Source organism: Rhinopithecus bieti, unplaced genomic scaffold (genome assembly GCF_001698545.2).
Source record: "Rhinopithecus bieti isolate Rb0 unplaced genomic scaffold, ASM169854v2 scaffold_39870, whole genome shotgun sequence".
In the NCBI taxonomy this organism is placed as follows: Eukaryota; Metazoa; Chordata; class Mammalia; order Primates; family Cercopithecidae; genus Rhinopithecus; species Rhinopithecus bieti.
This window is the reverse complement of record NW_016817144.1, coordinates 2,620,276-2,642,126: the sequence shown is the minus strand read 5'-3', so window position 1 is coordinate 2,642,126 and position 21,851 is coordinate 2,620,276. Positions and strand designations below refer to the sequence as shown.

Genomic DNA, 21,851 nt, shown 5'->3' with positions numbered 1-21,851 from the left:
TTTTTTTTTTTTTTTGGCTGGTGGTGGTTGTTTTTGTTTGTTTTTAAACCAAGTCACCATACCCACTTCCTGAGACAAATCATGGAGTAGCGTCCACTCATATCAGATTTCTAAGAAATATGGTTGATAAAGTGAGATAATAACCACTAAGAAGGATGTAAAGCATTCTTTTCAAGCTTCTGTGTAATTTGGGGTGTTTCTATACAACTACATTATCTACTAAAAGTAAAAAAAAAGTGGGGGGACACTTTTCTAAACCCTAAAACAAAAACAACTTTACCTGATTATTCAAGTAGACAGTAATATTTTCTCAGGGGTAATTGCCAATTTCCTTCTTTTTGACAGCATGATGATGGCCCCAAAATTTTCTAGAGTGGGGAGAATAAAATGGGATTTCCCCCCCAAAATCCAACATTTCAGGCCCTTCCATACAAACTGCCTTCCTGGCTGCAAGCCCATAGAGAATTTCCAAGTACTGTAAGGCCTTGGGCTTGATAAAGAAAAATTTACAGATGCTTTGCGGCCAAAGGCTGCCTTGAGCAGCAGCAAGTCTGTTTCCAAATAAAGCAAGCCACAAACCCACTCTCCCATTACCTTGGGCAAGACAGCAGATGGCAGCCCCCAGGTGGTACAGCAGGAAGGCTGCAAGGTGGATTGCACACGAGGAGCAAATTCTAACAAGTGGTGAGATCCTCACCCATGTCACCATCATAGCCACTCTAGACAGAGGACTCACATATTATCCTCATTGAACAAACGAGGAAACCGTGGCTCCCTACGTGGCCCAGCTCCGAGTGGACTCAAACCCAGGTCTGCCTGACCCACAGCCTGCTCTTGACCTCTGATCATCTGGTTAAGAATGAATCAGATAAATAAGGCGGGAACATAGAGAAAAGCCCAGGAAGTGAAGACGAAGTTATGTGACTTGAAGCTAGAGACGAAAAAGAGGAAGATCAGAGGGTATTAAGGCAACAGGACGCTGGTGTGCACATGAGTCCCCTGGAGAGGCGGGAAACACGCAGGTCCCGTCTATCCCACGGAATGGGGTGAGCCTCTGCCTCTCTCAGGCTCCCACGAGTCCGCTTCATGATCTTCAGACCACACTAGCGAGAGCCTGCGGGGAGGTACGGAAGGGTTTCTGGAAGAGTTGCGTCTTAAATGATTTGGGGACAAAGAAGAGAGAAGTTGACAGCCCAAGCCATGGGTTTTAGCATTTTCTTTGGAGGCACAAATCCCTTTAAGAATCTAATAAAAAATACAGATCCTTGCCTCAGAGGAAGGCATGAGCAGGTGACACTGTGAACCGTTTCAAGGGCGCTCAACTCCTGGAAGCACATCCACACCGGATTAGGAGGCCCTAAGTTGTTAACATGAGAGAAGCACAAAAATGGGCCCCTCTTAGAAGAGGCAGAAATACACAGTTCCAAAATATGTAAGAGCTCCTACAACTCAATAACAAGAAATCTAACAGCCCAATCTTTTTTTTTTTTTTTGGAGATGGCATCTTGCTGTGTTGCCCAGTCTGGTCTTGAACTCCTGGGCTCAAGCGATCCTCCCACTTTGACCCCCAAAGTGCTAGGATAACCCAATTTTTAAATGAGTTAAAGACTTTAATAGACATGTCTTGGCTGGGGTCAGTGGCTCACACCTGTAATCCTAGCAGTTTGGGAGGTTGAGGCAGGGGAATCACCTGAGGTCAGGAGTTCAAGACCAGCCTGGCCAACATGGTGAAACCCAGTCTCTACTAAAATACAAAAATTAGCCGGACGTGATGGCGGGTGCTTTTAATCCCAGCTACTCAGGAGGCTGAGACAGGAGAATCACTTGAACCTGGGAGACAGTGGTTGCAGTGAGCCAAGATCACACCACTGGACTCCAGCCTGGGTGGCTGAGCGAGACTCAATGCGCAAAAAAAAAAAAAAAAAAAAAAAAAAAAAAAAAAAAGGCCGGGCGCGGTGGCTCAAGCCTGTAGCCCAGCAACTTGTGGGAGGCTTGAGACGGGCTGATCACGAGGTCAGGAGATCGAGAACCTCCTGGCTAACACAGTGAAACCCCGTCTCTACTAAAAAACAAAAATCTAGCTGGGCGGGTGGCGGGCGCCTGTATCCCAGCTACTCGGAGGCCTGAGGCAGGAAGAATGGCGGGCAACCGGGAGGCGAGCTTGCAGTGAGCTGAGATCCGGCCACAGCACTCAGCCCTGGGCGACAGAGCAAGACTCCGTCTCAAAAAAAAAAATAGATATTTCTCCAAAGACATACAAATGGCCAACATGTATATGAAAAGATGCTCAGTGTCACTAACCATCAGGAAAATGCAAATCAAAATCATGATGAGGTACCATCTCATACCTATTAGGATGGCTGTTATCACAAAAAACAAGACGAGTGTTGATGAGGATGTGGAGAGATTGGAACTCTTGTATACTGTTGGTGGGAATGCAAAGTGCTGCAACCACTATGGAAAACACTACAGAGATTTCTTAAAACATTTAAAATAGAACAGTCATATGATTCAGCAATTCGACTTCTGGGTATTTATCAAAAATCACCGAACTCAAGGTCTTGCCGGGCATGGTGGCTCACACCTGTAATCCCAGCACTTTGGGAGGCTGAGGTAAGTGCAATATTTGAGGCCAGGAGTTCAAGACCAGCCTGGCCAACATGGCAAAAACCCCGTCTCTACTAAAAATACAAAAAAATAGACGGGCATGGTGGCCGGTGCCTGTAATCCCAGCTACTTGGGAGGCTCAGGCAGGAGAATCACTTGAATCCAGGAAGTGGAGGTTGCAGTCCATTGCACTCCAGCCCAGGCAACAGAGTGAGACTCCATCTCAAAAAAAAAAAAAAAAAAAGGGAAAGAGATCAAGGTCTTAAAGAGATATTAGCACTTCCATGGTTATTGCAGCATTATTCACAATAGCCAAGATGTGGAAATGACCCAAGTGTCCATCAATGGATAAATGGATAAAGAAAATGTAATATAAATACACAGTGGAATACTATTCAGCCTTAAAAAAAAAAAAAAAGATGAAAATCCTGTCATTTGTGACAACATAGATTAACCTACAGCACATTGTGCTAAGTGAAATAAGCCAGGCACGGATTGACAAATACTGCAGGATTCCAATTATATAGGTATCGAATTCGACTTCACAGAATTAGAGAGCCAAATGCTGGTTTTCAGGGGCTGCAGTGAGGGGGCAATGAGTTGCTGATCATTGTGCATAAAGTCTCAATTATGCAAGATAAATAAGTTCCAGAAATCTTCTGTGCAACACTGTCCCTATGGCTAACAATACTGTATTATATACTTAAAAGTTTAAGAGGGGCCGGGTGCGGTGGCTCACTCCTGTAATCCCAGCACTTTGGGAGACCAAGGAGGGCAGATCACTTGAGGCCAGGAGTTCAAGACCAGCCTGGCCAACATGGTGAAACCCAGCCTCTACTAAAAATACAAAAATTAGCCGATGTGGTGGCACATGCCTGTAATCCCAGCTACTGGGGAGGCTGAGGCACAAGAATCGCTTGAACCCGGGAAGCAGAGTTTGCAGTGAGCTGAGATCGCGCCACTGCATTCCAGCCTGGGCAACAGGGCAAGACTCTGTCTCCAAAAAAAAAAAAAAAAAAGATTTAAAAATGAAAACAGGGGCTGGTTGTCGTGGCTCATGTCTGTAATCCCAGCATTTTGGGAGGCCAAGGCGGGCGGATTGCTGAGTTTGAGACCAGCCTGGGCAACACAGCAAAACCTCATCTCTACTAGAAAAAAATACAAAAATTAGCCAGGCATAGTGGTGGGTGCCAGCTAATCAGGAGGCTGAAGCCTGAGAATAGCTTGAATCCAGGAGGTGGAGGTTGCAGTGAGCCGAGATTGCGCCATTGCACTCCAGCCTGGATGACAGAGCAAGACTCTGTTTAAAAAAAAAACAAAAACACTGAAAACAGGAGGTAGAAACATGAGTGATCAACTAGTCCAGTTCTCTCTCACAAATGCACCTTAGAAGTACCCAGGAACCCGCTCACGGCCCCCAGAGGGTGGTGGTGCTGGGCCTTCAGTCCAGTTTGTCTGAGGCCCAAGCCCCAACTTCATCATTCTCCTCAATCAAGAGGCCTGAAGATAGAGATGAAAAGCCATCCACAAACTCCAATCCTCACCACACACAATAGGTTGCATCCCTTTACCCTTTTGTCTTGGAAAGAAGCTTATAATTCTGAAAGTGGGTGGACACCCTGGTGTGAGCCCCCATTCCAGCCAGGAGGGGAGGACACAGCAACCTTCATGGTTAGGGGCAAGTTCAAGGAATCAGAGAGCTCCTCCAGCCTCTCGCCAGATGCCCTCACACCCTCGCCTTCTCGGAGGGTAACTCAGGACTCTCCCAGCAGCCTTGACAACTCCTACTCCTGCCACCACGCCGAGGCTACTGGGTTCGAGTCCATCCCTACCCCGCATGGCCAGAACCCTGGCCTTTCTCTATGCTGCCGGCCTGATGCCAGTTGGCAGCAGGAAGAACAAGCCAACCAGATCCACTGCAGACCACTGAGTTCATTTCATGAAAACTCAGCACACAAGAAGTCCAACTGCAGTTACAGATCCTCTTTTTAAAAAGGGTTCTTCCTAGGACTCCACTAAAAAGACCTGCTTTCCCAGATCTAAAGAATGGCCTGGCATGCCAAGTGCTCAGGGTACAGGGAGAGCATGTTTGTTGACAGGGCAACTGCCTGCTGAGGTCCTCGGCCACATAAGCACACCTATCCACTGAGCGGTGCAGAAGCTGCTCCTGTCGCCTCCTCCTGCACCGCCTGCTTGCTATATTCCTGACACCTGACCAGCCCTGGGCCTGATGGCCCACGATAAAATAGTCAGATAGGATTAATAGTCAGCCTTGTTGATCAGTTCCCAGAATGGGGAGGGTGCCTGGCTAGCTTTGATCTCTAAGTCCACTGGCCCCACGTGGACGTTCCAGGTCTATGAAACCATCTGCTGAACGGCTTTCATGTCAGAGACACCTATTGAAATGCCAAGTACTCCTGGGAGGGCCTCCTCTCATCCCCTAGTCCCCTGCACCTACCTGGCTGGACTGGAGACAATCTGCCCAGGAGGAAGAGGCTGAATGGAGGTGTTAAGAGGGAAGAGGACTCCCAAAGGACATGTCGTCTACAGCCTGCTCCAAGGCAACAAAAGCCTCAGCCAGTAGCCAAGTGATTTGAAGAAATGGTTTTACAAAACCTCCAGGTGGGTCCAGATCAGGTCAGGGCTCCCGGTCAGAGACGGGCTTGGGTAAGGTGGGAAATCAAGCACAGACGCCTACACATGGAAGGGCCCCTTGGCCCTGTTCCCACCCTGGGGATTCAAACACAAGGCCAATGTTTTGAAAAATATAAAATTTTAATAAAGGCTACATCTCTTAATTACAATAATTATTGTACCAAGTCATTTTCCTTAAATGAACTCTTTATAATGCATAATTTACAGTATAAGTAGAACAAAATGGCATGACAAAAGTCATTGAGTACAAGACTTGTAATAAAAAGGCATAAAATATATTTATACATAAACCCCTTTCAAAAAACAAGGGAAAGCTTGAGCCCTCAATATAGGGCGACACACGGAGCGGGTGACCGTGCAGGTACAGGTACTGTACTGATTTAAAGTCAAGCACTAGAGATAGTGGATTAATACTCTTTTGCCGTACACTATATACAGATGTATAGTACAAGTAACAATGGCAAACAGAATGTACAGATTAACTTAATACAAAAACCCGAACATCAAAATGAAGGTGTCTGGAGGAAAGGTGCTGCTGGGTCTCCCCACAACTGTTCATTTTCTTTGCGGGGTACGGGGTAGTTCCTGAATGGCTGTGGTCCAATGACTAATGTAAAACAAAAACAGAAACAAAAAAAAACAAGGAACTGTCGTTTCCACAAAGCACAGCGGCAGTGATTCTAGCAGGCCTCAGCCATGGGGCCCTGGGCCTGGGGAGGCTACATGAGGTGGAGCCTCAGTCACAGGATCAACCTGGGGCCCCAAGGAGTGGGGTTCCCTGCCTCTCCCTCTGCATCCCATCCAACACAACCCCCAAAATGTTGATGATGATGCAACATGGTCAACCCTCAAGACCTTTAAGACAAAACAGAGCAGCATAGGAAAAAAAAAAAAAATGCACCAATTTCTGCGTGTGTCAATGGTAGGGCACCATTTTAAAAAGTCTGTCTTCACTTGGAGGGGCGTAGTGCAAAGCATTAATTCCTCTGTTAGTGAAGAAACCATGAACGCACTCCAAGCTCAACTCCTAAGTTTAGTCAGAACAATTAAAACTTCCTCTCTCCCCCTTCCAAGTTTAAAGCAGCATATCCATAAACTGGGGATGGGGGAAATCAACTGTTCTATAAATATCAGTAAGGATTCCCGTTCAGGTAAGCTATACAGTTTCTCTTAGTTTATGGATTTCAGATCCCTAGGAAGTCATATATTATGTATGGCAGTCTCTCAAATACAGGCAGCATCTTCAATAGCCAAGAGTGGTCATGTTTTTAATAAATAGTTCAGGCTTTTCTCATCTCGGTCAGTACCCAGCTCATGAATCATGAAAACCAACCTCCCCCGCCCCCCGAAGGCCAACTGGCCTATTCTTCCTTAGACTTTATCTTCTTCATTGGTTTAATTTTCCTTCAAAATGTTTTGTCGCAGTTGCTCATGGCCAAGACAGTTCACAAGAGCTTCGGGCTCCAACAGTTCACCAAAGCCAGACCCCCAAGGCTCAATCGATCCGCTCCACTTTGCCCAGAATCCGGCCTTCATACATTGGGAGCACCGTCTCATCCTCCCAGATCTCCTCAAACACCGCTCCACAGGCAAACTCATCGCTTGCCTTTTTGAAGTAATACCTTAAAAGGAAAACCAGAAAAGCTTCTTGGTAAACTGCATTGTCCACATTGTTGAAAAGAAAAGCATGCCAACATGGAGGCCTGAGGTATCCTAGGAATTTGCTATGGCAGGTGTGCATATACACTGTTGCCCATATCTGCTTTAAGATGGCAACTGGGACTTGGCCACACCACAAGAAGCAGGTGGGCCGAGATGACGAAGGCCGGGCACCCACTGAGCAGCAGCCTGGGCTGGACCTGCCACCTGCAATCTTCAGCCCAGCACCTCTGCTATCTCCTAACACACATACACTGTGAAAAACAGACCTGCTTTTCCCCCACAACCTTTTTCAGCAGCGGGGTGGAGGAGGGAAGGGAAGGACAAATGCCTGCAGTTAATTTGCAGCAGCAGCCAAGCAGGTCCTTCAAAGAGACTCCAGACTATCTCTAGGTTCAGCCACATCCTGAACCCACCAGCTGGAGAGCCAGGACCTGCAGAAGTCTGTGAACCTACCACCTGGAGAGGCGGAACCTGCCGAAGTCTGTGAAAGGCTGAATTCCAGATGCTTTAGCAGTCCGGAGGCCTCTCGGCCTTCCCATCCTCCAGGGCCCAAGTGCAGCACTCCTGGATGGCCCTGGCACAGCCACACAGGAGGCAAGCCACCCCAGCGCAGCTTCCCAGGGCCGAACAGACGGCACAGGCCCCATGATGCCCTCCCCTCTTCTCCCCATTTCCAGGCCTCTTCTCCCATCCCACCCCTCCAGGGTCAAACACCAAAGGCCCTTCTATTATGCCCGTTGATTAAAGGCTCCTTTTATCCCTCCCCAGCATTCTTTCTTCTGAGGCTGTTTAATTGTACAGATGCAAATGCCTGGCCTCTCTCAGGAGCGCCACATTCGGAAACAACTGCTGTCCTCTCGGGCCAGGCCCACCCCCAAGCCCCTTCTGAGGAAATTAAGCGAGGGCCTCTTCCTTCCCTGTCCCCAGCCAAGGGAGACCCCTCAGAGGGATTAAACTTGCCCCTGCAAGCTGTCATTTCCAGCCCATAAAGGCCACTCACAGAGGGAAGGTCACAGCCCCCTGGGGGGATGGGAGAACCTTTCAAACATTTAATTGTGTCTCAGGGTTATGGTTGGGCTTTGTTTTGTCTTTTCCCTTAAAAAAAAAAAAAATTAACTCCCCTTGGTTAGAGCTCAATTTTTTTCCTCTTTCATAAAGGCAAGCCAAATACTTTCGTAGGAGATAAGGCTAAACACAGTGAACAGCTGGGTTTAGTCAAGGTTCTTTGTTTTTAGCATTCCTGACCCAGCTAATGCACTGGGGTGAACAACGGCATGGCTCTGACTGGGCAGCACTGAAGACACTTCATGTTAAGGGGTCAAAATTCTCGGGGGAGCATGAGAGGAGACAGTGAGAAAATGGGGAGCGGCTCTGTGCACAGGAGACCTGGGACAGTGGGGGGAAAAGTCACTTTTCCACGTAAGAGGCTCAAACCTCCACGCCACCCTCCGTCAGACCCCTTTGGTCCCAGCTCCCCCAGCTCCGACCCCTCTGGGGTTTACCAAGTTGGGCTTTCACAGCATGTCTGAGCAAACACGCAGTGACCTTTTACATAATTGCAACCTCCTCCAGAGAGGAGAGAGGCCACATTCTCTGGGCCCCACCCCCAGGACTTCAAACACACTGCACTGCCCTCATTTTCTCCAAGAAACAGGCTTTTCCACTGCAACATGCTTTATGTGGCAAACTTTGCTTTCTTCTGACATCTGGCACCAATAGCGTCTGGCGCGTCTGAAGGGACTGTTTGCTTTTTGAACCCCTGCCATGTTGAGATTACTCAACGCATCCCAGGTCCCCCTACCTCCCACCCTTGCTCCACAGCCCCAACCTCACTGGGTCTTTTTTTGTTTTTTTGAAGGGGGATGTATTTGTACAAATTGAGATGTTGGAGCACCAGCCCTGCTGGGAGGGTGAGGCATGACACCCTGTGTCCCTGTCCCACCCCAGGAGGGCACTGAGTCCAGCTCAGGCCCTGCAGAGATAAGGCGGCTGGGAGGGCCTTCCCACAGCCTGATGCACTCAGGAAAGAACTGGAGAGGATCGGAGGGTTGACCATTTGTGCAAGTCTTTGTGCATTAAAGGGGAGGCCAGAGCTTCAAAGCCAGGCTTATTAACTGTGCCTCAGGGAGAAAAAAAAAAAAAATCAGAGCCAGATGTGGCCAGAGCAGCTGAGGGAGGCACCTTCCCCGCAAGCTTATGCCAGCGCCACATGGCTCTTCTCCGAGGTCACCTACAGTTCCACTCAAAGTCCAGCCGAGACAAAGCCAAGATCAAAATGAATCCCCAGAGGGGCACACTTGTGTCATTAGTTTCACCTTGTGTCTTTTCAAGATAAAAGCAGAAGCAGCAGCAGCCAGGCCTGTTCCCCCATCCCTTTGATACCTTTTCACAATTGTCTCCGCCCAGGTGTAAAAGGGAATATCCAAGCCCAGCAACACGCCCTGCTGGCCAGTCACCTCCAGGGGCTCAGTCCAACCTCCATCCCCTCCCCCCCCAAAAGAGGGGCTCACCTTGAGCCCCCGCCCGAACTAACTCCCAGATGAAGGTGGCTGGTAAAACTACACAGGGCCTGCTCTAGAGGGGAGGGCGTCTCAGAGCCCTGCAGGTGGACTCATTCCCATCCAGGAGCCCATATGCCCGCCTGGCAGGTTACCAAGTGCTATTCAGAGTTTTCCACTCACACCCCTGGCCCTGGTGGCAGCAATGGGTTCACACCTGGGCATAGACTGTGGTCCTGTACAGGGTCCATGGCACACAGCTGAGGAGTTGGAACTCTCTCTCGGGTGTAGACCCCAGAGTGAGCACCTGCTTAAACCAGGGTGCCCCTATCTCACCCTTGTGCCAGCCTGGAGCCCTAAACCTGAGACAGAACTGGAGCAGAATCCACAGGTTCTCTTGGGCTGCAGGCCATGGAGAAGGGCAAGGGAGGACTCAGGATGAACGGAGGCAGTCATCACCTGCTGTTAGGAGGAAGTGGTCAAGAGAAGGAATGGCCTAGGGCTGGCCCTCATGCTCCTCAGCTCTTGAACCCTCTCAAGGGCCCTAAAAGGTCAGCATGGACCTTCTCAAGGGCACCTCCGTCCACTCTGCAGACAAGGTGAGGACACCAGTAAGTTCCCTTCCTGAAGCCCCTGCAGGGAAGAAGGCAACAAAGCCCAGGCCCGGGCAGGAAGAGTGGACTGCCCTCTTCACCCTGTGCCCACTCACAGGTCCAGCCCCTTCTTTGTTATGGACAAAGGCACATCCCTGCTTCTAATGGCCCATGAAACCCAGGGAGGTTCTTCAGGTGGAAAGGCAGACTGAGAAAAACATGGGGGACCTTTCCTAGGCATGATTCCTGACTATTTGGAGCCTTCAATATGAGGGTCTCTCCTAAACTCAAGCCAGGAGGGTGGCGCTTCCAGACCTTCCCCCTTATCAGCCTGCCTGTCCCTCTTTTTTCTCCCTGCTCCTCGCTCGTCCACAAGCCCTTCAATTGCAGGTAAAGCCTCTGCAGTGCGGCCTGAGCCCCACTCTCCTCCTGTCAGAGCAAGCGGCTGCTCCTTTTCTCCTCAGTCTGGTTCACCTGGTGGAAAGAGCCTGGCCAGGTCCCCCAGAGAACCCTCCATGCAGCGTCCCTCTTGTGGCTGCTGCTTCGTTGTTCTGCTAGTGGTGAGGGGAGACAAGAAATGAGAAGGAGCCTCCCCCAGCGCCTGCTGAGCTCCCTTCCACCCTGCCCCGCCCAGGTCTGCTCAGCCAGGGGAGCTGCTCCAGGCTCTGGCTCTTGGTTCTGAGCAAACAAACTGAAAGCAGAAAAAAGCCACAGGACTCTTACCTATAATTTCCCTTTTTGCTGAGCTGCTCTTTAAAGTGGCCCAGGGTCAAGCTCTGAGCCTTCAGCATCCTCCGGTATGGAATTTCTTCCCCACAGAAAAAGTAAGTGACAACCAACTCACTGGCCTGGAGCGCATGGACACCTGCCAGTTTCTTTGGCTCTTTGTGACTGAAAATAAGATGGAATGGAACAAGTTCAGCATTTTAAAGCAGACACACATCTAAAGCAAACACACACGTGCGCACATGTGCGTAAGTGACAGGGTATCCAAACACTAGGGTTGCAGTTAAAAGTGGGGGCTGGGGCAGAGCCCCACATCCCAGAGGCAGGCAGCTCTGGGGAACACACAGTCCAAGCCCACATGCTCTGCATGGAGCATGCAGAAAAGGATGATTTCCTTGTGGTTGTACGAATTGGTATCGCTTTCCCCACTGCCACCAAATGAAGGTACACAGCTGCCTCTTTCAGGTTAGCATAAATGGGGTGCTTCCCCAAGAAGATGAGAGAAGAGAAAATTATCAGAGAGATGCCGGGTCTCACCTGGACTGGAGAGTGCTAAAGAGACAAACCCAGAGCAGGACACCTTTGGGATGGCATAAACTCAGAACACCTGAAGCCCACCCCTTATTCCAGCAGAATGAGAACAATTAACGGGGGGTAGCCCACAGTCATGTCCATGTCCCCATTTATTCTGAGATTTTGTAGAGTAGCCTGAAAAAAAAGCTGCTAGGCTGGGCGTGGTGGCTCACGCCTGTAATCCCAGCACTTTGGGAGGCTGAGGTGGGCAGATCACTTGAGGCCAGGAGTTCGAGACCAGCCTAGCCAACATGGTGAAACCCTGTCTCTACTAAAAAAAAAAAAAAAAAATGAGCTGGGCATGGTGGTGGGCAACTGCAATCCCAGCTACTCGGGACACTGAGGCAGGAGAATGGCATGAACCCGGGAGATGGAGCTCGCACTGAGCCGAGATCGCGCCACTGCACTCCAGCATGGGAGACAGAGCGAGACTCTGTCTCCAAAAAAAGAAAAAAAAGCGGCTGGCCCAGACCCAGACGGCTGGTACACTTAGGGTCAACCAACTGAAACAATGAAAGGATCCAGGGTAGTGACCTACTGAGGACTTCAAACACTGCTCACTGCTCAGGATGAAGACACAGAAAGAAAACTTTCTATGGACCATTTCAGATCTCTTTAGCAGATTTCTTTTTAATTGCACCATCCAGTAACTAAACTGAGCAGCCTTCTCAATCTACTTTGAATGAGACTAAATTTACAGAAAGAATCACTGCCCAATTTGGGGGAAGATATTCTGTCTTCTCCACGCAAAAACACAAGGATGGTCCCCTCCATCTCTGCCACAGTGGAGAATGATCCTTCTGCTCAGAGGTGACAAATGTTTTCAGTACTACTAACTTGCAAGTTGAATGGGGGCAACTTTTCCAGCTGAATTTGAGGTCCCTTCTACCATTCTAATGGCTTCGTGTCCCAGCTTTTGATTTGTGTATGACCAAAAAAACTTTTGCTATGATGCATTTGTCAGTAGGACATGGATGGCCACATCTGTGTTTACTGTTCCTCATCACTAGCACTAAAATCAAGGTGATTTTAAACAGCAAAAAAAGTTTCCCGAAAATGAAACTCCAGATAGCAAATACTCTGAAACATAAACCACTCGGCAGATCTCAGTAATGCCAGGTAAAGACACTCACTCTTCTGGAGCCAGGCTTGTATTGGAGAAGGGCGTGGCTCCCGCCTGAACAGTGGCCAAGTGATTCCTGTCCCTCTGCTGACTGGCCACACAGCACCTAAGGACACAGCCAGGGCGAGGGATTTAGAGGTGCACTGTTGTTCCCAGAGCAATTGAGGAACAGACAGAAAATTACTCTTTGGCCTCCTGAAGAGACATGAACCCGACTTCCATCCCTATGGAAACCCAACCAAGACCCTGGGTTAACAGTGACTGAAGAGGCCGGGAAGACATCTTGGAACAGCCGTTCTAAGCCCCTCTGGGAGCCCAGGACGGGACACTCTTAGCCCCAGCAAAGGGCTGAGGACTCTTGTTCCTCCATCTCATAGCTTCTTATACGCTCAACTAACCAGCCTTAAACAATCAAGACATTTGTAAGAAATGGCATTTGTAAGGAATTACTGAAATTCATTCTCCCAATTCTAGGCATGACTTGCCTCACAGATCCTGGCTTAACTCTGGTAGAATGAACATAACTGAAGGGAACAATTTCTAGAAGCTAGAAAGGAGAAGCTTACTCATCCATAAGCAATTCTTCCTCTTATGGGAGGGTTTGAGACCCAGGCAGAGAGGCCCTCCCCATTAGCCACAGACCAGGTCACCACCCAAACCTAATCCCTGCCCCAACCTAGGATCCCTCACTTTCACTCACCGCTGCTTTGGGGGCTTTGACACCTCAGCCAGCCTGCGACAGGCCTCCTCCAGCTGAGCCAGAGTGTTGGGTGGCGTCAGGGGAGGCATAGCAGGGTCCTGGGTGAACAGGTGGGCACGGGGGGTGGTGCGGGGGTGCGCGCTGTTGCCCCCCCACAGATGGTGCCGGCTGGCTCGTTCGCCTGGAGACGAGCGGGCAGACTCCAAGGGGTAGGCCTTTTTTGTGCTTTGGGCACTAAACAAGGAATGAGCAGAGAGAAAACAGAAGGAAAGAAACTGGGTTAGAAGAACTGGAAAATGTGACTTCAATAGAAACTTGTCTATTCTGCTCAGAGGGAGAGAAAAGAAAAAAATAACTACCATAACACGAACAGGGGTCAGTGCCAAAACATGACATTTTTGTGGTCTGCTCAGTCCAACGTTTAATATTAAGATGGCAGGAGCAAATAGTCACATTTGTATTCGGCGGACTGCAAAAACAGCCATTCCCACAATACCTCCGTACTGAGTGCCCATGACCCTCGCGGCCGCGGCGGCGGCAAGCGGTGTTTACCTATGGGGCTTGGGCTTGCTCTGCCGCTCACTCTCCAGCATCCACTGCCAGACATCCTGCGACCTGTCTCCTTCCTCCCGGGGAAGTTGCACGGCCCCAGCTCCGCCGGGGGCCCCTCCTTCCCTGGCGGGCAGGGCCAGGCCCGGCTCCGTGCCTTTCCCATTGCGTTTGGGCAAGGTACTGCCTCTGCTGCCGCTGTGGGGAACCAAGAACCACACCCAACCCAGAGACCTGGTTAAATCTCCGGGACTCCTAGAATCAGACAATTCAGCAAGTGGCGGGGTGGTGACACGAAAATCCCATGCACCTGCTCCCCACACCCTCACCCGGCCGTGCCCTCTGCCGCCCTCTTAGAAACTAAACACCTCTGATGCGGCTCCCACCTCACACCTGCCCATGGTCCTGGCTGGGAGAGAAGCCCCACACGGGACACTGTGGTCTGCCCGGCACTTACCCGAACTGCTCGCCGGGCATGGTTTCCAAGGCCTTGGGGTGGCTTTTGCATTTCGAGTAGCAGTAATACTCGGGGCCCCCAGGGCAGAAGCAGTGCACCCGCTGCGTGGCCTCCGCCTCGATCTCCTCCTTGGTCTTGGGGACGGCATGGTGGTGGATGTAGTGGTGGTGGACATGCTTCGTCGTCTGCTTGGTCACAAAGCCCTTGCCCCCGAGGAGGGGACAAGCGCCCGGCGAGGCGGCCGCAGGAGGCAGCTTGCCACCGGGCGGGAGCAGGGAGTGGTACTGCGAATGGTGGTGGTGGTGGTGGTCCGGAGAGCGGGAGCGGGGGCTATAGCGGCCTACGCCCGGGGACTGGCAGCCAGGGGTCTTGAGGACCCTGGACAGGTGATCGTCCAGTATCGTCTGTGGGTCTTCCTCATAGCTGCCGGAGGGCAGCAGGGAGAGGGGGTGCTGCGTGGGCGCCCCCTCCCGAGAACTGAGTGTGAGCTCGGAGCCCTCCTTCTCTTCATCCTGAAAGGGAAGACGTCAAAAGGGGAAGTAACCCAGGAAGCAGGAGGGCCCGAGGCCCTGGGCTTGCAACATCAGGCCCCCTTCGCAGGAGCACATACACCCATGTGCACGCCCACAGCCACGCCTATGCGCGCACACACAGGCCCACCTATAAAAGCACATATCCACACGCATGCGCACACCCACACGCAACACACGTACATGCACACGCAGCCCACACGCATGCACACACCCACAAGCAGCCCACACGCATGCGCATACTCATACGTGCGCGTGCGCGCACGCCGTGGACGGAAGCAGGGAGAGGGCCTAGGCCGCATTACCTCTCGGATCTGCTGCAGGCGCTCCTCCAGGCTGTGGCGGCTCTCCAACTCCAGCTTCAGCTTCTCCAGCCTCGAGATCAGCTCAGCTGCAAAGGTGGCGGGTTCCACGGGGGTCATCTCCTTGGGCAGGCGGTGGGTTCTCTACAGGACGTGGAAAGAAAAGGGAGGAGGCACGCTCAGCAGGCCGGGCGGGCGGTGGCTTGGCCGGAGCTTCCCGCACCGGTCGCTGCATACCGCAAACCCATGTTCGGGTGGAGAGTGGATGGCAAGGCGGCCTGGGCTGCTCGGGACTTTTATGCGCTAACGCCATGGCCTCATGGAGAGCCATGGTCCCCACCAGCGTTTGCCTTGGGCAGGAGCAGTTGGTCGCACTCTGAGAGGCCCTGCTTGTTCTCTCTGTAGTACAACCAGCCCATCAGTAGCTACTCTGAAGTAGAAAAAAACAGAAAGGGAGTTGAAAATTTAAAAAAATAAGATTGGAAAGGAGGTGGGAGGGAGGAAAGGGGGGGAAGGGAGTCAAACGGCCTGGATCAGAGAAGTGGTAGTTTATTTCCTGGCCGCACACTGCGCACCTTTGAGGTGGTGGTGTCTCAACACTGTCCTCGATCTCCCTCGTTTTCTCCTTCCCTCCTCCCCTCTCTTTGTACAGAAAATGAAGAAAGCTGCTGCAGGCTAGTAGCAGAACACTGCTGAGCTTGGCTGCCTGAAGCTGATCTATCAAGGGAAAAGGGAACATCTCCAAATCAAGTGCAGAATATAAAAAGGCACTGAGTACGCCTGCCAAAAGCAGCAAACAGAGAGAACCCCTGCTGCCCAGCTTTCTGTCCTTTTCCTGTCATCTCGCTCCCCCCACCCAACCCCCCACCTCTCCAGTTGTTCTACCTCCTTCTTCCTAATCTCTCTCTTCCTTGGCTCCTTTGGGGTGGGGTGGGGGGAGCACAGAAAGCTAACTTGCTCCCCCAGCTGAAAAGATGGGCCTTGCCAAGGCAACCACTTAGCTGCAGAAACTGAGAGGGGAGAGAAAGGCTCCTGTGTAGGTGGTCATTCTCACACAGGCTGGCTCCTTGCAGCCCCCGATCAAAGCGCTGCCTGATGGAGAAAGTCGATTTGCACACCCCAGGACAAAATCGTCTAATTTACAAGCTTGGGCGATAGAACTTTTCTTTGTTAACACACATATTCCCCAGTCAAAAAAACAATAATAGTATGTCATCAATACTTACTATCTGTGGAGGAGGGAGAATGCTAGAGGTCCTCAGAAAAGCAATTTTAATATGCTAATTTTAAAACAAGGTAAGTGTGCCCTTGTCCGTGTGAGGGGCTTTCAGAGAAGAGCTACAGTTTGTGCACTAATGCAACATGGGTTTAGCAATTCAATGTGTTAATTTTTTAAACACAACATAACCAGACAGACCAATTGGATTCTCTGAGGCTGGCAGGAAGGATTCATAAACACCTGCTGTGAGCTAGGTGCTTTCTTCCCCTCCTTAAAGAAGAGTGTCACTGCAACCTGGATCTGAGGCTATGGTAAACAGCACAACCCTAAAATGGGAATGTAGATGGGGAAGTTCTCTTGAGTACAGCCATGTGCTGAGTGCTTTAGCAGGCATGGAAATAAAAGGAGAGGTCCCAGAAAAGCCCTTCATCCACCATCTCAGTCACAGGAAGAAGCTGCTCAGGAGATCCTCACTTCTGAACACTTTGTTCATTCTGTATTTGATAGGCACAGACTCACCAGCAGGTACCAAGCCAAGTTCTGGAGTTGGAAAAGAACAGCTACCCTCCAGGGCTTTAGAAGCCAGGAGGAGAAATGGTCAATCAATACATAAATGAATGACTAAAATCACTGACTAAAATAACTTGGAGTCCTGTGGTTGACACAAGTAGAATGTCCCAGTGAGGAGGGCAGGAGAATGTCCCAAGGAGGCAGAGGTTCCTTATTCTCTCAAATGTTTACTGAGCACCTATTATGTGTCTGTCCCAAGGGGGCAGAGGTTCCTTATTCATTCACTCAAATGTTTACTGAGCACTTGTTATGTGTCAGTTAGTGTTATAGTCTCTGTGCATACAGAGGTTAACAGAATAGATAAAACTCCTCCCCTCCCCCCAGAGGGCTTCCATTCTAGTGGAAATACAGTGAGCTCACCAAGCTGTAGTGAAGCATGGATCATCTAGCATTTCTTGGTTTCTGGGAAATAAGTGCTTCAGTTTCTTTCTCATAGGGATTTTTTTTTTTTTTAATTCAGAAAATGCAAAGGTTCAAAAATAGGTCATCAAACCTCTGACATAGTTTGGATGTTTGTCCCCTCCAGATCGCATGTTGAAATATGATCCCCAATGGTGGAAGTGGGCCTAGTGGGAGGTGTTTGGGTGCTTGGTGCCCTCCCTGCAGCAATGAGCAAGTTTTCCCTGTTAGTTCATATGAGATCTGGTTGTTTGAAAGAACATGGCACTGCCCACCTGCCCCCCAACCCCAGCTTGCTGCTTCTTCCCTGTTACACAGTGGCTCCCCTTCCCCTTGCATTATGATTGAAAGCTCCCTGAAACCTTCACCAGAAGCAGATGTTGGCACCATGCTTCTTGTACAGCCTGCATATCTGTGAACCAAATAAGCCTCTTTTTTTTTTTTCTTTTGAGACTGAGTCTCGCTCTGTCACCCAGGGTGGCGTGCAGCGGCGTGATCTCAGCTCACAACCTCCACCTCCCAGGTTCAAGTGATTCCTCTGCCTTAGCCTCCCAAGTAGCTGAGACTACAGGCGCGCATCACCACACCCAGCTAATTTTTGTATTTTTAGTGGAGGTGGGGTTTCACCATGTTGGCCAGGCTGGTCTCAAACTCCTGACCTAGGGTGATCTGCCCACCTCAGACTCCCAAAGGGCTGAGATTACAGGCATGAGCCACTGCACCAAGCCATAAACCTCTTTTCTTTATAAATTACTCAACCTCAGGTATTCCTTTATAGCGAAACTGATTGATAACCTCATAATCACATTACTGTGCTCACCATCACAACCCAAAAAACATGTAATGCCTATTGTCCAGTTCTTCTTTTCTCTCCGTTTGCCCTAGGGGACCTTAGGGACTGCTCTTTTCTACCGTCCCTATACCTCCCAACTTCCACCTCCCATTCCTTTTCTTTAGGACTCAACATGGCAGAAAACAGCTGTCTCCTCACTCCAGACTGTACTCACCGGGAAATGAGGTAGAGACACTTGACCATTGGCCTTCACACTGCGATGCATTTCTCTCTGGAGCTGTTTCTTACTTCCCACACGATAAGGAGGAATTCCATCTCTAAGGGAAAGAAAAAGAATCCACAGGCTTACAAGGATGTTTACATGTTTACATGGGCTACTCTCATATGCCATCTTGAGATCCCGCCGACAGGGTCACATGCTTCCATAGGAGTGTCACATGTCTCCAGATACCATCAGTGTTCCCACAGGGAAGGATCCACCCAAGATCAAATTTAAATCCTGCCCATCAATCATCTATGGAAACTTGGCTCCCTCGGATGCAGGAGCATCGACTTGGAAAGAGCCTGGAAAGTTCATCTCTTGGGCTGTTGTCTTAGAACTGGGTTACACTCCAGCCAGCCTAGGCAGAGCAAAGGCTCCCCTATTTTATAGGTGCCCCAAGTAGGAGATTCTCAGGCCCCATTGATCCTCCCACTTGTTCCCACTGCTTCAAACCAGGAACCAGTACCTTGTGGAGAGGGCCAGGGCAGAAAGTTGTAGGGATAAGGACCAAACCTACAGAGGGCTAAATCAGGCATTAGTGAAGTATGCATAACTCTCCAAGTCAACTTCCCAGTCATTTCCAAATGTATTATTTTTATAAACCAGTACAGGGTGATAATAAAAAGAATATATAACATTTTGGCCCCTTCTCTCAGCTCCAAACCCTGCCACCCCCCAACCAACGAATTTTCAAAGATGCATGACCAATGTGGGCATGAAAAGAAAAGCCCCTACTATGTGGTGGTCTGTGCAATCCATTTAAAGATTAGCACCTACTATGTGCCAGATCTTCTCCTAGGCATTAGGCAAGAGAGCAGTAGACAAAGTGGATACATAATTCAAACAACTGCTCTCTTGAAGTCTATATTCTAATGGGGAGGCACATGCAATGAACAAAATAAAAAATAGTATGTTAGTGATATGTACTATGAATAAATACACAGCAGGGAAAGGAGAATCACTGGCGGGTGGGTAAGCTGCAAATTTAAATTGGATGTGGGTGTCAATGAAGTCCTCATTGAGAAAGGGACCTTTGGGCAAAGACCTGTAGAAGTATGGGCCCCTATCCATTATATTTTTAAAAACAATAACAAGTAGAAGAATTTTTTAAAAGCGTCCACTCCAGCTACTGTTCACTACAACCATGACCTGGAGTTGCCATGATTTTTTCCAGAAAGAATTTCCTTCTTAAAAGCAGAATGGTCAAGGTGTGACTATTTTCCCATTGATGTCCCTTCAGGAGGCCACTTATTTACAAAAGCCTCAGGGTGCAAACATTTTCATAATGAATCATACTTGGAGGCTGTAAATATTGAAACTGGGTGTTTGGCTACTTCCCTTTCCCCAATGTTTGGTTCATCATAGAGTGGAAGAAAAATACTTTAGGATAATTAGCAATGTCTAAAAATACCCAGGAGGCAGCCAGGAGTAACTGGTCAACCTCTAGCTCCTTATCTCAAATGCCCTAGAATTCTAAGTAGCTGCATTTTCAGGAAGTCTGCTGACCTAGGTCAGAAAATGGGGCCACACAAGGGACAATGAAGATTCCAATAGATCAACAAACCAATGTATGTTAACCAAAGCCTGGCTAAGGAGTGCATAAAGGATAATTGCATTGAGGGGAGTAGGGAAGGGAGAGAAGAGAGATCAGTAGCCACAGCAACAGCTTACCCACAAATATGAGTACTGCCCCAAAGAAAGGTGAGTATGGAGCAGAGACAGAGCACTGTGGGAAAGATAAGCAGCAGCTGGTTGACCAGTGCTGGAGAAACACATCTCCCAGTCAGCCTCCTACTCATGAGGCTCGGAACTTGACCAAGCCCACCTAAAGATTATTTATCAAAACTCTGTTTCTTCACCTTGGGTATTTTAGCAGGTACAGTTGAAAATGGGACTTCAAGCATGCCTGGCTTGACCAGAAACCAAATCGTACCCAAGACAACTGATCCCAACCTGAGAATGCCAGCTCCTACATACTGAGTCCCTACTGTAGGTCAGACATCGGACCTATAATCAGACTTCATTCTCATAAGAACCTTAATGAGCCACATTTTACAGATGACCAGAAATGCTCAGTAGCTCACCTAGTGTTACAGTCAGTAGCAGATTGAGAACTCATACCCAAGCCACTGCTGGACTCCAGAACAAGCATCTGTTAACAACCTACACTTGGTCCTCATTTCAATAAGATGCCCTTCCCAGCCCCAAACAGCAGTCAAGCTTCCTGATGGTCTGAATGTGGAGGTGCCATTTCCTAAGCCCCATGCAGTCACCTTTCAGAAGGGATGAGGAGGAAATTTGTGGAATGTTCTAGAAAGTCCTCCCCAACCCCATAGTACTCACTAGCTATGGGGCTTGCCAGGTGGTTCCCAAGCCATGCTGAATATCCCCATCTCTCACCTAAAACACCTTGTATGGTGGGGGTGGCGGTATCCCACAGATTGGGCTCATGCTGGTCTAACCAAATTCTGCTGCCCTAGAGCTGTAAGACAGTCTACCCTCTCTCTTCCGGGGACTTAAGACAGTGGATGACTCTGCTCCAGGCCTCTTCCTGACAGTCTTGGGGGCAGGAGTCAAGCACTCCATGGACCCCACCATGACAAGTGACATAAGGCTTCAAGAGTCCTAGAAGAGTCCCCCATTTACCCCCTCGAAGACTCTGACGTTTCCACTGGTAGCTTTCACTCTTTTCTCCTTTTCCTTCTCCCAGATGAAAGTCAATGGTAGGGCTTTTATGCCTCTTTTCTTCTTCCATATAAATAAGGTTAAAAAAAAAAAAAAAAAAAGCCAGGATGGGGGTAGGGATGGGGAGGGGAGTAGATAACTGCAATATTGAAGGCAAAAGGAACAAATTATTTCACAAGCACCTCATACTGCCCCCATCACCACCACCACACACATTCCATTACCCAGGGCAGGTGAAGGACTAAACTGCTGGAAAGGCAACTTGTAACCAGAGCAGAAAAGGAAGATGTCAGCCCATAGAGGCTCAGAAATGCTAACAGGCGCCTTCAAGGAAATGTGGCTTTAATTCCCTTCAGCCAAGAATCTTCTTCCAAAACAGCCCCTCATTCCAAAAGGGGGCCTCTCTTCTTTTATTCAAGCTCTAAAAGTCTATGATCAGTTTCCTGGCTGCTCAAGCCTGTGGGCTGGAGAGCACCAGAGTTTCGGTCCCTATACGGTCTCCTTTAATTATAAACATTTTAGTTAACGAGCCTGCTGCTAGGCCCAGCTGTTTCTGGGGAGCACGGTTTTGAAGTGTAGACTCCACTTAGCTGCCATTTGAGTCGAGCCAATTAGCTTAGCCTTTTGACTTCACCATGCCCGACCTACCCTGAATGTCATTTTCTGGCGACTTTGAAATAGCAGACTCATGAACACATGCGTCCACTCGCATCTTCATTTGGCAACCACTCTGAAGGCAGCCTCTGATCACAGCCAACATCAAAAGCCTGGTTTGTAGGAAAAGGTTAATATTTGAAGTTCACTCAGATGCATTTCCTGGTGTCCAAAGTAAACCCCCATAAATAAGATATAAAGAAATACAAATAAATAACTCGCGACACTCCCTGTGTGGAACACCAAAAAATCATCTTGTGCCGACTTGGGGACACTCAGAGCTAAAGCAATATA

The 21,851-nt window shown here is 49.4% G+C and overlaps 1 protein-coding gene across 6 annotated transcripts in view; it reads right to left on the bottom strand.

Moving 5' to 3' along the window:
- Positions 1 to 5,363: 5,363 nt before the first annotated feature.
- AXIN2 (axin 2) overlaps positions 5,364 to 21,851 on the bottom strand; it is a 113,238-nt gene continuing 96,750 nt past the window's right edge. For 3 of the 6 annotated variants that reach the window (XM_017855847.1, XM_017855846.1, XM_017855848.1), the window contains exons 4-11: positions 18,171 to 18,273; positions 14,979 to 15,119; positions 14,144 to 14,655; positions 13,690 to 13,884; positions 13,138 to 13,371; positions 12,448 to 12,543; positions 10,739 to 10,906; positions 6,311 to 6,884 (exon numbers count right to left, since the gene is read on the bottom strand). In XM_017855847.1, coding sequence (XP_017711336.1) covers positions 6,758 to 6,884; positions 10,739 to 10,906; positions 12,448 to 12,543; positions 13,138 to 13,371; positions 13,690 to 13,884; positions 14,144 to 14,655; positions 14,979 to 15,119; positions 18,171 to 18,273 — 1,576 coding nt within the window. In that variant the 3' untranslated portion in view covers positions 6,311 to 6,757. Of the gene's footprint in view, positions 6,885 to 10,738; positions 10,907 to 12,447; positions 12,544 to 13,137; positions 13,372 to 13,689; positions 13,885 to 14,143; positions 14,656 to 14,978; positions 15,120 to 18,170; positions 18,274 to 21,851 lie in introns of all 6 variants that reach the window. The other 3 variants (XM_017855845.1, XM_017855849.1, XM_017855850.1) reach the window with 3 other exon arrangements.